The 12,981-nt window shown below is 44.5% G+C and overlaps 1 protein-coding gene across 9 annotated transcripts in view; it reads left to right on the top strand.

The window, feature by feature from the left end:
* The window catches only part of FBN1 (fibrillin 1), a 220,249-nt gene that overhangs the window by 168,294 nt on the left and 38,974 nt on the right, over positions 1–12,981 (top strand). For 7 of the 9 annotated variants that reach the window (XM_073303899.1, XM_073303898.1, XM_073303901.1 and 4 more), the window contains 8 exons: positions 211–333; positions 1,418–1,582; positions 1,983–2,051; positions 2,158–2,283; positions 3,859–3,981; positions 6,382–6,540; positions 8,071–8,142; positions 11,037–11,162. The exons of 1 other annotated variant lie outside the window; for it this stretch is intronic. In XM_073303899.1, coding sequence (XP_073160000.1) covers positions 211–333; positions 1,418–1,582; positions 1,983–2,051; positions 2,158–2,283; positions 3,859–3,981; positions 6,382–6,540; positions 8,071–8,142; positions 11,037–11,162 — 963 coding nt within the window. One more of the 9 variants, XM_073303906.1, reaches the window with a different exon arrangement.

Below are 12,981 nucleotides of genomic sequence, written 5' to 3'. Positions count from 1 at the left end.
TTCTCAGTGAAATATTGAATTCATGTCGGACTAGTGCTCTGCTTCCACAGTTTCAGTGATTTTTTGTGTGTAGATTTCTGTAGAGGGAACATACACCCCACAACAAGCAATGGAACTGATTATTTCCTGAGACTGACAGTCTGACACCTGGCATGTTGTTGGTTTAGGTGGAATATTGGGGAATTCGCTAACTGCCCCTTGTTGTTTCAGATGTTAACGAATGCGCAGACCCCACAACCTGTATCAGTGGCACGTGTGTCAATACCCCTGGTAGTTACACCTGTGAGTGCCCTCCTGATTTTGAGCTGAACCCCACCCGTGTTGGCTGTGTTGGTAAGCTGTCATTTCCTGTATTATTTAGAGATGAAGTGGCACAAAGGGGCAGTAACTCTAGCTTAAACAGCCATCTGAGGATTCCCAGGGTATGGTGGAAAGCTCTTGGAGCATACTCTGCAGTTCCCACCCTACTGCTCCAGCCTAACAGGGTGTGGCGGAGGGTAGGGAATGTGGCCTGAGCAGTACTGCACTTCAGCCTTTCCCTGCTGCCAGAACAGCCCCTTGGGACTCGCTGCAGCTGTGCACAATTTAGAGACTGCTTTAAATTGCACCAGGGCCAAACCAGCCTCTGTCTGGTCTTAAGACTGAAGAAACACAAAGGTGTGGCATAAAACCAGTAGTACACCCCTTGGATCCTGCTTTGAGTACAACTCGGCCAGACTTAATTATCATCATCAAGGGAGATACTCTTGTGAGTAAATTCTGAAGGATTAGGCCCCAACTTTCTCAGAACCTCCCTGAAGCTCTCTGGTCCTGGATTGTTTCCTTCAGTTGAAATGCATTTTAATTTCTAAGTATATGTGTTGAATAGATGGTTTCATTTGTAAATCTCAATTTCAAGGACAGGAAAGAGTAGCAGTTCCTAGGATTGGAGGAAGGTGCTAATACAAGGATGTGAGAATAAGAATAGGCACCTAAATGATGAAGGACCTGGGTCTGCCACTCTTGCTCAGAAGTCCCTTAGTCTATGAGCAGTCCCACTGATTGCAGTGAGACTGTTCGCAGAGTGAGCCCAGAGTAAATTACTTCCAACCACAGCTTTCTTATGTGAAATGAGGGTAATTTGGAGTGCTCTCTCTCTCTCTCTCTCAGCATTGAGACTGCCCGAATATTATTAATTCATTTATTTGTATTACCATAGCACCTAGAAGCACTAATCATGGACCAGGACCCTGTTGTGCTAGGCACTGTACAAGCATGGAACAAAAAGATGGTTCCTGCCCCAAAGAGCTTGCAACCGAAGCATAAGACAAGAGACAATAGATGGGGACAGACAGACAGAGAGGGAAAGCACAAGGAAACAAAACTTTCTTCCCCTCCATCAGATGTAATATATGTTTTTTGTGTGCGTTTTGAATAGACACACGTTCTGGCAACTGTTACTTGGATATTAGACCGCGAGGAGACAATGGAGATATAGTCTGCAGCAATGAGATTGGGGTTGGTGTTTCCAAGGCCTCTTGCTGTTGCTCCCTGGGGAGAGCTTGGGGGATTCCCTGTGAACATTGCCCACCTGTGAACTCAAGTAAGTCAGCTTCACTGGATTATGCCTAGCCATATATGCATGCATCTTTCTGTCTCTCCTATTTTCTCTAGACAGTGGGAGTGCTAGTAAAATCATGTACTGGGTACATACAAGTACTAAACTGCCTGAAAATTACACCAGTTATGGTACAAAATCTGCTGGTGCAGATATTATCAACCAGCAGGTGCATTGTAATGGCTCTTGCATAGTTGTGCTATTGCTTGGACAACAGACTCTGTGTTAGCCAATGAGAAAAGTGATACCTGATTTTGCACAGTGGGCCCTTGTTTTAGTATTAGGCTGTTCTATACTGTGCTGTAATAAGCTTTACAAGTTCAAAGATCATTGTGATGAAGATGTTTCAACTATTTTAGGTTCATAAAATCTCTTTTGTTTTCAGCTGAATATAAGGTTCTGTGCCCTGGAGGGGAAGGATTCCGACCAAACCCTATTACAGTTATATTGGAGGGTAATGCTTATTTTTTTCTTGCTTTTACATGTCTTAAATTGCAACGTTCTGTGACTAACTTGATTTTTCATGGCATGAAATAATGTTGGTGTTTTTACTTTGTTAGATATTGATGAGTGTCAAGAACTACCTGGACTTTGCCAAGGAGGAAAATGTATTAATACGTTTGGTAGTTTCCACTGTCAATGTCCAAATGGCTACTATTTGAATGAAGACTCTCGAGTATGTGATGGTATGTAGTCTTAGGGTTTACTTGGCATGGGCATTTATTTCTTACCAACTATTGACAACTGAGCATCCATCAAAATTATCTGTTCCTTAAAAGTACACCAACAGTCAAACCAACAGTGTAATTGCAGAAATAGTAGAGCTGGACAAAATTTTTCCTCCAAAAAGTTTTTCAACAGAAAATTCCTTTTTGATTAAATGGAAATTTTTGCAAATGTTAGCTTAAAATTTTCTGGTTTTCATCAAAAACACAAAATCTAACAGTTTTCCAGTTGCATAAAAATATCATTTCTTGATCATCTCTACGAAATAGCTGTTTGCTGATGGACAATATAGTTCTTTACATGACCATGCACTAAAACCAACAAGCAGCTTGCTGCTTGTGTTTGTTGGGCTGGCTGAAGTGGCATTGTCCATTTTAACCATAGCTTATTGTCCGTCTTCCTGCAGGCTAAAGCGTGATGATCTGAGTCTCTGACTGAAAATATTTGTCATATTACAACCTTCCCTCTCCCCTTCTCCCCTGCCACTGGTAGCATGCATTCAGAACATCACAACCATATACTTAAACCCAGTCCCGCAGCCATCAGGTTGTATTTTGTACAAAGTTTTAGCCCAACTCCCCAAATCTGATCACTAGTTTTTCATTTTCCAGGTTGCCTTCAGCCTCCCAGCTCATTGCTATAATTGTTTGTTTCTCATAGGCCCACAACGTGTTGAGCCCTGTGCAAACCTACAGGAAGATTCATGCCCTGGAGAGCTTACAAATTAAAAATCAGACACAAAGACTTTCCATGAAGTTCTGCACCATATAGAGCTCAACATCTGGTTTCCTGTGCAGTAGAGAGGAGATATAAATCTACCTATCCCTATAGATTGTTTAAAATGCAGAAGGCTACTTAGTGTTTTTTTAATATATTTTAAGCTTCCAGTTTTATCCTGTTCCTGTGGCTTGGAACCCCTTGGTGTGTGTGTGTGTGTGTGTCTGGGTGTCATCATTTGATGGGAGCAGCTCTTTCACCTTTCCTGCTCAATAGCTCAAACTCCCTAAAGGCCTGAGCAGTCCACTGCAGCATCCTGTGTTCAGATGGGCTCTCTGCCTCTGTCCACCAGTTGTAGGCCCCTGTCAGACTTATGGATGCGGACACACCTGGACAGACTGATCACTGAGCCCTCTTGTCACAAAGAGATAGAGAGACCAGGAGTGTAGAATGTTTGATCTGTCCTGAAACCACCTTATTTCAAAGCATCTCCAAAATATTTCTAGATAACAGGTGCAGAGAGGAAATGGATTCTCACTGTTCTGAACCCATTGAATATGCCAGGGGCCCACTCCCCTGGCTAGTTGTGAGGCCCTTAAGGCTCACGTATAGACCTGTCTAATCATGGAATCACCCCTTCTGCCATGCAGGCCTGCCCCATCATGACCCAGCTGCTCAGATTTCCTTTAAGTGTCCCCAGCGAGTACATTGCTACCCTAAGCGCTGCTAAAAGAGGTTAACCCAAATTCACTGATTCACAAAAGAAATTTAGACCAAAATCTGCTGCAATTATTTAATGTCTTATTGTTTTCTTATAGATATTAATGAATGTGAAACACCTGGCATTTGTGGACCTGGCACTTGTTATAACACTGTTGGGAACTACACCTGTATCTGTCCTCCCGACTACATGCAAGTCAATGGTGGCAACAATTGTATGGGTGAGTTTTTTAAAGTGCTCCTTCTACATTGCATGTCAGGGCTTCCGATGATGTAAATCAGCATAGCTCTATGGAGTTCACTTAGAGAAAAGAATTACCATTGACTTGAATGGAGTTAATGCCGATTGACACCAACCAAGGTTCTGGCCTATTTCTTTATTTGTATTAAGTCAATGAAGACAGGTTGTTGTCAGAGCTTTACTAAAAAACACAATTCACAGATCAATGTAGAGTGTTTAAATCCGCATAATGACATGTTCCCATTTCCTTCTACCCACAGCAGAAAGTGTCATATGTACTCTTTGTATGGCATGAATTTCACATTTTAATCTCTTGGCAAGGTTGAGTTTTCATGAGCCATATCATGCTATTGATCTCTGCACAGGCCTCCCAACTCGGGGAGAGTTCATTGTAAAATTGTTGGCTGGCTGTAATGGTTTTATGGTGGTAATTCCTAACATCAAGGGCTTGTTCTTGCTCTCATTGAAGTCCGTGACAAAACTTCCACTGATGTTAGTGAGACCAAGATCGGGCCCCAAAAGACCAATAACCGTATCTTTGTAGAGCATTAAGGCCAACTTGCGGCTGTAAAACCAGTGGCCGTATTAGGAGTGATGTACACCGCCCCAGCGGAGCTCACAACGGCATTGTTAGCCATGGCTGCACACTTGTCCTATATCTCCCACTTTGGGGAGTCCAACACCAGTGGTGCTGATAGAATCCCAGACTCCTTGTGATGCCTGTCTTGTGCTCAAGAGTTGTTACGGTGCCTCGCCCTTGCTCCAGACCAGAAGATGGAGACGCCCGTGACCAGTGATGAGCTGCCAAAATCTTAAGAACGGGTTCCCTCCTCACCCCTTGAGGGGGTCGTTGCCCATCCCCGGGACTCCTGCCCCATCCACCCCCCTCCCCTGTCCCCTGACTGGTCCCCACCCCGTGCCCGGCCCCAGCTCGCCTCCGCCTCCTCCCCTGAACGCACCGCCCTGCTCTGCTTCTCCGCACCCTCCCTCCCTCCCCCCCAGCTTCCCACGAATCAGCTGTTCGGCGGGAAGCCGGGGCGGGCTGAGAAGCAGGCCGCGGCTTCCCACTCAGGCTGAGGGTGGCGGAAGTGAACTGGGGCGGGGAGTGGTTCCCCTGCGCGACCCCCCCACACCCCGGTTACCTGCTGCGGCATGGGCAGCCCTCCTCGCGCCCCCCCGAGCTCACCTCCGCTCTGCCTTCCTGGGCCTGAGCGGGAAGCCACGACTTGCTTCTCAGCCCGCCCCGGCTTCCCGCGCGAACAGCTGATTTGCGGGAAGCCTGGGGAGGCGGAGAAGCAGAGCGGGGTGGCGCGTTCAGGGGAGGAGGCGGAGCAGAGGTGAGCTGGGGTCGGGGGTGGGGCGGGGAGCTGCCAGTGGGTGCTCTGCACAGACCAAATTTTCCCCTTGGGTGCTCCAGGGCTGGAGCACCCATGAGGTCGGTGCCTGAGGCACCACTTTTGGCTGGTTAAATTTAGAAGCCCTTTTAGAACCGGTTGTCCCTCGTGGAACAACCGGTTCTAAAAGGGCTTCTAAATTTAACAACTGGTTCTAGCGAACTGGTGCGAACCGGCTCCAGCTCACCACTGCCGGTGACCCTTGCCTAACAACCTGTGCAGGGCCAGGCACAATCTCACCCTGAATATGTACTGTTGTAAAATAGTGCATACAGTAGCGGCCTGCACTATTTATAAGGACATTTATCAAGAGAAGATGGGCCAAATGCTCCTGTTCCTGACGCCACACAACCCTTGAACAGTGTCAGTGAGTACAGATTTGGGTCCACCTCTCAAGATTTATCACAGCATAGAACCTTTGCAGTAACTCCCCTGAGGTTTTGGGTGGTTTCTGTACTGTGTGGCAATCTTGTTTCCTTTGGTTTCAGTTTAGCTGTGTTTGGCCTCCTCCATCTTTCACTTTGGCTTTTGAGCTGATACAGACCTAAAATCTCTATGCGTAATTTGGGAAAACCACTGAGTTTCACCTGGTTTTGCATCAGAATGATGTGAAGTCATAAACTGTGCATGATTTTAAGATCAGCCATAAATGTGCTCAGCTTTGCTCAAGTCTGGACCAGAGTTTGCAGGCCTTAGTGAATCCTTTGGTGAGTCTGATCTGAGTTATGGCCAGTTTTACAACAAAAATAAAAAAAAACACCCAAATTTTAGGGGTAACTCCATAAGGGCTGGGAGTGACTAATATAAAACACTACAGAACAAGCTTCCTTTGGCGTCCGCTTGAGGGACTAGAAGAGGGGACCTAGTGAAGGTAGCATAGAACTGTGCTCAGGAACTTTGGGAAAGGAGGCTGTCTAATAAGAGCGGGCTCTCATAGGCACTTCATGTATTTCAGTACTGTCATGATATTTTTGTTTTCTTTGCAGATATGAGGAGGAGTCTGTGCTACAGAAATTATTATGCTGACAATCAAACCTGCGATGGAGAACTGCTCTTTAATATGACCAAGAAGATGTGCTGCTGTTCCTACAATATTGGCCGTGCCTGGAATAAGCCTTGTGAACAATGCCCCATCCCAAGCACCGGTACGTTTAATTTCAAAGCGAGCTGAAAAAGGCCCCGTTAACAATAACATTACTGCAAGCTGCTATAAAATGAATTGCTAGAGAGAGGAAAGTGCTATGTATTTTGTACAATTGTGTGCGTATATGTGTACAAATATTACAAATATATGTATACAAATATACATATTAAATAATACATTTCTCATTATACGTTGTGCCCTGGAGATGATCCTTTTAAGTAAGGGTTGAGGCACATGAGTAGGTCACTGTAGAGCACTCTGCACTCCTGCTGCTATGCTCTGCTATGCTGCTATGCTCTGCCTGTTCTGTGAATTACTGGAGGACTTTGTTCTGCATGACTGTCCATCTGCCCCCTTTGACAAACATGTATAGGCCAGATGCTATGGGCCAGCCAAGCTGTGTTTGGCATGTGACCAGGAGCGGGGTCATAGGTGGTGCTAAGACATCTGTATGTTCCCCTGATCCTGGGGCAGCCAGGCCCAGCGCAGTCCTCATCATAAAACACAATTGTATTTTACCCATGGCTGCCAAGAGCCCCCAGGAGCCTTTCCGTAGAATCATAGAAGATTAGGGTTGGAAAAGACCTCAGGAGGTCATCTAGTCCAATCCCCTGCTCAAAGCAGGACCAACACCAACTAAATCATCCCAGCCAGGGCTTTGTCAAGCCGGGCCGTAAAAACCTCTAAGGATGGAGATTCCACCACCTCCCGAAGTAACCCATTCCAGTGCTTCATCACCCTCCTGGTGAAATAGTGTTTCCAAATATCCAGCTAGACCTCCCCTACTGGAACTTGAGACCATTGCTTCTTGTTCTGTCATCTGCCACCATTGAGAACAGCCTAGCTCCAACCTCTTTGGGACCCCTCTTCAGGTAGCTGAAGGCTGCTATCAAATCTCCCCTCACTCTTCTCTTCTTCCAGCAGCCAGGGATTGCAGGGGCACCTCAGCCCCTTCCAAAGATGGACCCTATGCAGGGTACAGGAAGCATGTAGCATAGGAGTCACTGTGACAGTCCTGTGCCATTGCATGATTCCTCCACACTGGGGGAATCTTCAGCAAGCTGGATTCACCAGGTGTTCCTCTGCTTCATGCTGGTGAGCTGGCACAAAACAGACTTATCAGACCTGAGAACTGGCTCCATCCTGATGGTTTGCAATTTTCAAAAATTATGTGTTGATTTCCAAATTATGATGGTTTGTGAAGTACAGAGCTGGAGCCGTGCATACAAAGTACAGTGCACCCACATAATCTGACAAGTGTGTACCTAATAATAATACCTAAATGAAGTATCTGATCCAAAGCCAATGAGAGTCTTTCCACTGGCTTCACTGGGCTTGGGATCAGAACCCCATTACAAATCTGGCAGGAGAGTGCACTCATGCAAGGTACACATGCCTTGTGTGAAAATCTGTCCCTCAAAAGGTACAGAAAAAAGTGGAGACTGCATTTTTCTCAGGCTTGGGGTGAAATTACTCACTTAATTTGATACATTCGAGATAACTGTTGTCTTTTTTTTTTTTCCTGCTACAGATGAATTTGCAACACTCTGTGGAAGTCAAAGGCCTGGTTTCTTCATTGACATTTATACAGGTTTACCAGTTGGTGAGTTGTGATTACTCTGTTTTGAGTTAAATTCCACACTACGTAGGTACTGGGGAAAGGAAGGCATTGTTTTCACAGTCAGCTCTTTCCTGGAAAGAAATAAAGACTAAACAATGCCACGAAATTCAACTTTCTGTGCAACCCTTAACCCTTGTCTTAAATCAGATCCTGCAAACTTTCTGCCTAACTCCTCCTAGCTGGCAGCTCTGATTATTGCTGCTTGTGATCATGACAATCTAAAGCTCTGAAGAAATGGTAATCGAGCTAGATGAATGGCTTGTAGACACCAGAGAGTGGAGAGGTTCTGGGAATAAGGCCAATCAGCATTGGGTTTCAGAGGAATTAGGAGTGTTTCCTTTTGACTAAAGCACAGATTTAATCTGACGTTTCACACCAATCCCTCTGTGTATTGAATTAACCCAACAATCCTTTTTTCTGTTCCACTAAAATATTTCTCACATTGCGGTATCGTGTGTAACATTGGTATTGTGTGTGACAAATGAATTCCTCCTTTTCTCTTTTTGTTTTGTTTTTGTCAAAGAGGCCAAATTCATCCCTAGTGGGGGCTTCCTTTTGTTTTTATTCCCACAAAAAGACAAATGAGAGATGGAGCAATTGTTGCACAACAGACAAGCAGAACTATAGTATATAGACATCAACAAAGTGAATTATATCCATATATTATGGTGATGGGCACTATAGAACCCTACAATTGGGTCTAATCAATCAATTCTAATAAGATGTAGTGTAAAATAAGAAAAAGAATTACTAGAAACATATTGTACATTTTGTTCCTGGTCTTTTGAGGAGCAAAGCACCAGATCTCATTGACCAAAATCATCATGCACCCTGTGACCAGCACATTAAGTTACACATGAGCTTTAGGTGGCAAGTAGTAAAGTACCTGCCCACCACCTGCTCAATCAGAGGCAGTCATGTGAGGCTGTGTCCAGCCCTGCTTGGTCTGAGTATTCTCTGAACAACATAATGTGGTGTGCGCTGTGCAAATGAGGATGGAGTCACCCTAGGCAGGGGTGGGGTAATGTAAATGTGCACCATCTGCAGATCCTGCGGTAGCAGTTAATAGCACGTGTTGCAGCCTGCACCCCTGACAGCTGTAGTTATTTTATTCTGCTAGCCCTGTTCCAACTGGAGTGCAGCAGCCAGTGCAGCTGACTTTTGGTGTCCTCATGTACTAGTGTATCCCTAGCCACACTGGTGAGACAAGTTGCTCACTCAGGGCTACATTGTGCAGCAAACACACACTTTTTCAGTGATTCTTGGGATCTTCATAGGCCTTGCTGGGTTGTGATACCTGAACTGCTTCTTTTACTACTTCAGGAGGGCAGTAGTAGCCACTCCCACTTCTTACACACCATAGGCCAGTGGTTCTCAACCCATGGCCCGCTTGTGGCCCAGTCAGCACACAGCTGTAGCCCATGTGACATCCTCAGTGACCTACAGGTAGTATAGATGTTGTGTGGATGTGGCCCACATAACCCACGGAGAACTGCATATGTGGCCCACAATGTTAAATAGATTGAGAAGCACTGCAGTAGGCATACTGGCTTACACCACTGCAGGAGCAGTCCACATTGTGCACTGCTGGAAATGCTAAGTTACTTTCTTCCCATTATGTTTATGTTCCATTTTTGCCATCCTTATATGGGATGATTGCTTCTGATGGTGGGAGACAGAGACCGAGTTAGATTCTGCCTTGACTCACTTTTTATAATCAGCAGGCTAAAAATCATCATCAGCAGCAGCAAATCTTGTGTAGGAAATTAAAAGCTTAGTCCAGGAGCAAAACTGGCCCCTTCAAAATCAGAAGCAAAGTACCTTAGGTGTGAAGAGAGCTCTGTAGTGTATCCCTTCCGCTAATGTTCATTGGCTTCTGTGGATCCCTGCAGACAGCATTCTTTACTAAAGAAAAAGGCTTCCATGGATTTTCTGACCTGTATGCTGAAGTTAGACCCCTAAAGAGACGTACAGCTAAAGAGCCCAATAAGTGAGATTTGTACTATTTATGTTTTGGCTGCGTTTTTAGGGCCAAAAACAATGAATTGCCTCACAAATCTACTAAAACAGGAAGGACAATTGGTAGACATAATCAATGAAAAGCATAGTATGTTTCAGGCATTTAAAATATCATTAGTCATTGGTACCTTCAGAACTTTTGTAAAAGAGCATAAAACTAACCAAGCTTTAACAGATGGTGGAAGTGGATGTAAAGTTGTTATAAAAAATGCCGAAGGACAGAGGGCCTGGTCTAAAGACAGTGTCTTTCCATTGTCTTCAGTGAGTTCTTTGATCAGGCTCTTAGAGAATGATGAGCTTTTTTTAATTAATACAGAAGAAGCTCAGTTTATATTACACTCACCTGACAACAAAATAGGTTAAGCTGGATTCTCTGGTCCCCTAAGGACACTTTGTTCCATGTGAGTAGCACAAAGTGGCCTTAAAGTGGCTAGAAATGGCAAGTGAAGAATTACCCCCATGCAGGGGAACTGTCTGCAGGTATGCAGGCTGGTGAAGATGGTTCTGCTGCTTCTCACACCTGCAGCCTCAACTCCAGCATAACAGATAGCAGGAGGCATGTCAGGGGCAGGAAGTGGACAGATCAGGGATGGAATTTGAGAGTCCTGTGCAGGCCTAACTTGCCCTGGGCTGGGTATATCTTGGGTATAGTGAAAAATGAGAGCCATTGAGTAGACTAGTTAGTTTTCCAGCATGTGTAGGAATTATTGAATGTCTGATGCCTTTTTACACGGTAACAGGATCATGCTGCTAATATAAACATTGTGATAATATCCCATGATAATAAGAAAACATTTCTATAGAAGGGGATTGAATGAATTGGCACTTTCAGAATATTTAAAAATCAATTGTTACAGATATTGATGAATGCCGAGAGATCCCTGGAGTCTGTGAGAATGGAGTCTGTATAAACATGGTTGGCAGCTTCAGATGCGAGTGTCCAGTGGGATTCTTTTACAATGACAAGTTGCTGATCTGTGAAGGTAAGAGGCTTATACTTCCATCACAAACAGAAATTGGGTCAAATACTGGCAAATCTAATGTACTTGCAAATTCATCCATAACAGGGGTATATACTAGGATCAGAGAAATGTGGGCCAGGCATGTCTTAATGAAGACATTTTGGCTTCCTGCTGGAAAATCTGGTGCCATATATGTTTTCTGTTGGAAACAAAGTACCCGATTTTCCAATTAGTATAAAAGTCTTGAATGAGTTTGAGTCAACCAGTTGTGGCAAGTGAATCTTCTTACTTTTCATGGTCTGGATGTAAATATGAGCAGTGGGTGGTCTTCCCATGTCAGATCAAGACCAGCATTCACTTCCAAGCTGATATTTTCGTAATGAAAACAAGATCAAAGGCATGATCAAAAATATTGTAGTGGATTCTCATGTAAAGTAAATCTGGATAAATGTTCAGTGTGTTAGGGGCTGGCTACTTGGTGCTGGCAGAATGCCCTAGAATGACGTGATTTGTAGAGAAAGCTCACATGTTGTGCTCTAGCTTTCTAGACTAGACAACTAGGTACCTTTTAGAGCACGTCAGCGTGGTCTATACAGGGACATTAGTGCACAAAACATAGAATCATAGAATATCAGAGTTGGAAGGGACCTCAGGAGGTCATCTAGTCCAACCCCCTGCTCAAAGCAGGACCAGTCCTCAATTTTTGCCCCAGATCCCTAAATGGCCCCCTCAAGGATTGAACTCACAACCTTGGGTTTAGCAGGCCAATGCTCAAACCACTGAGCTATCCCTCCCCCCATTCTCTGATTCTCTTGTAGAACCTACCCAAACATTATACAGTACATGCAAACAAAAAACGATCCTTTCAGAAAGCTCTCTCGTCACCAGACTGACCTAGCATAAATCCCCCATTTTGTAAAATATCGCATCTCTCTGGAGTGCTTTGCCATGCCATGTACAAAAGCCCTTAGTCACTGTCAGGAAACAATTAAAGATTATGGTATGGATTTCCTTCATTTTCTGTGGTGGTTGTGAACATAAGAACAGCCATACTGGGTCAGACCAATGGTCTATCTAGCCCAGTGTCCTGTCTTACGACAGCAGCCAATGCCAGGTGCATCAGAGGGAATGAACAGAACAAGCAATTGTTGAGTGATCCATCCCCAGTTGTCCACTCCCACACCCAGAGCATGGAGTTGCATCCCTGCCTATCCTGGCTAATAGCCATTGATGGACCTATCCTCCACGAACTTATCTAGTTCTTTTTTAAATCCCGTTATAGTTTTGGCTTTCACAACATCCCCTGGACTGTGCGCTGTGTGAAGAAGTACAGCCTTTTGTTTGTTTGAAACCTGCTGCCTATTAATTTTGTTGGGTGACCCCTGGTTTGTGTGTTATGTGAAGGAGTAAATAACACTTCCTTCATCACCTTCTCCACGCCAGCCACGATTTTATAGGCCTCTGTCATATCCCCTTAGTCGTCTCTTTTCTAAGATGAAAAGTCCAAGTCTTTTTAATCTCTCCTCGTACAGAAGCTGTTCCATTCCCCTAATCATTTTTGTTACCCTTCTCTGTACCTTTTCCAATTCTAATATATCTTTTTTGAGATGGGGTGACCAGAACTGCATGCAGTGTTCAAGGTGTGGGCATGCCATGGATTTATATAGAGGCATTATGATATTTGTCTCTTATTTTCAATCCCTTTCCTAATGGTTCCTAACATTCTGCTAGCTTTTTTGACTGCTGCCACACACTGAGTGGCTGTTTCGGAGAACTATTCTCAGTGACTCCAAGATACCTTTCTTGAATGGTAGCAGCTAATTTAGATCCCATCATTTTG

The sequence above is a fragment of the Lepidochelys kempii genome, chromosome 10, assembly GCF_965140265.1.
Source record: "Lepidochelys kempii isolate rLepKem1 chromosome 10, rLepKem1.hap2, whole genome shotgun sequence".
NCBI classification, from domain to species: Eukaryota; Metazoa; Chordata; order Testudines; family Cheloniidae; genus Lepidochelys; species Lepidochelys kempii.
Note: the sequence above shows the minus strand (reverse complement) of the source record. Positions and strands in the feature narration are given on the sequence as shown.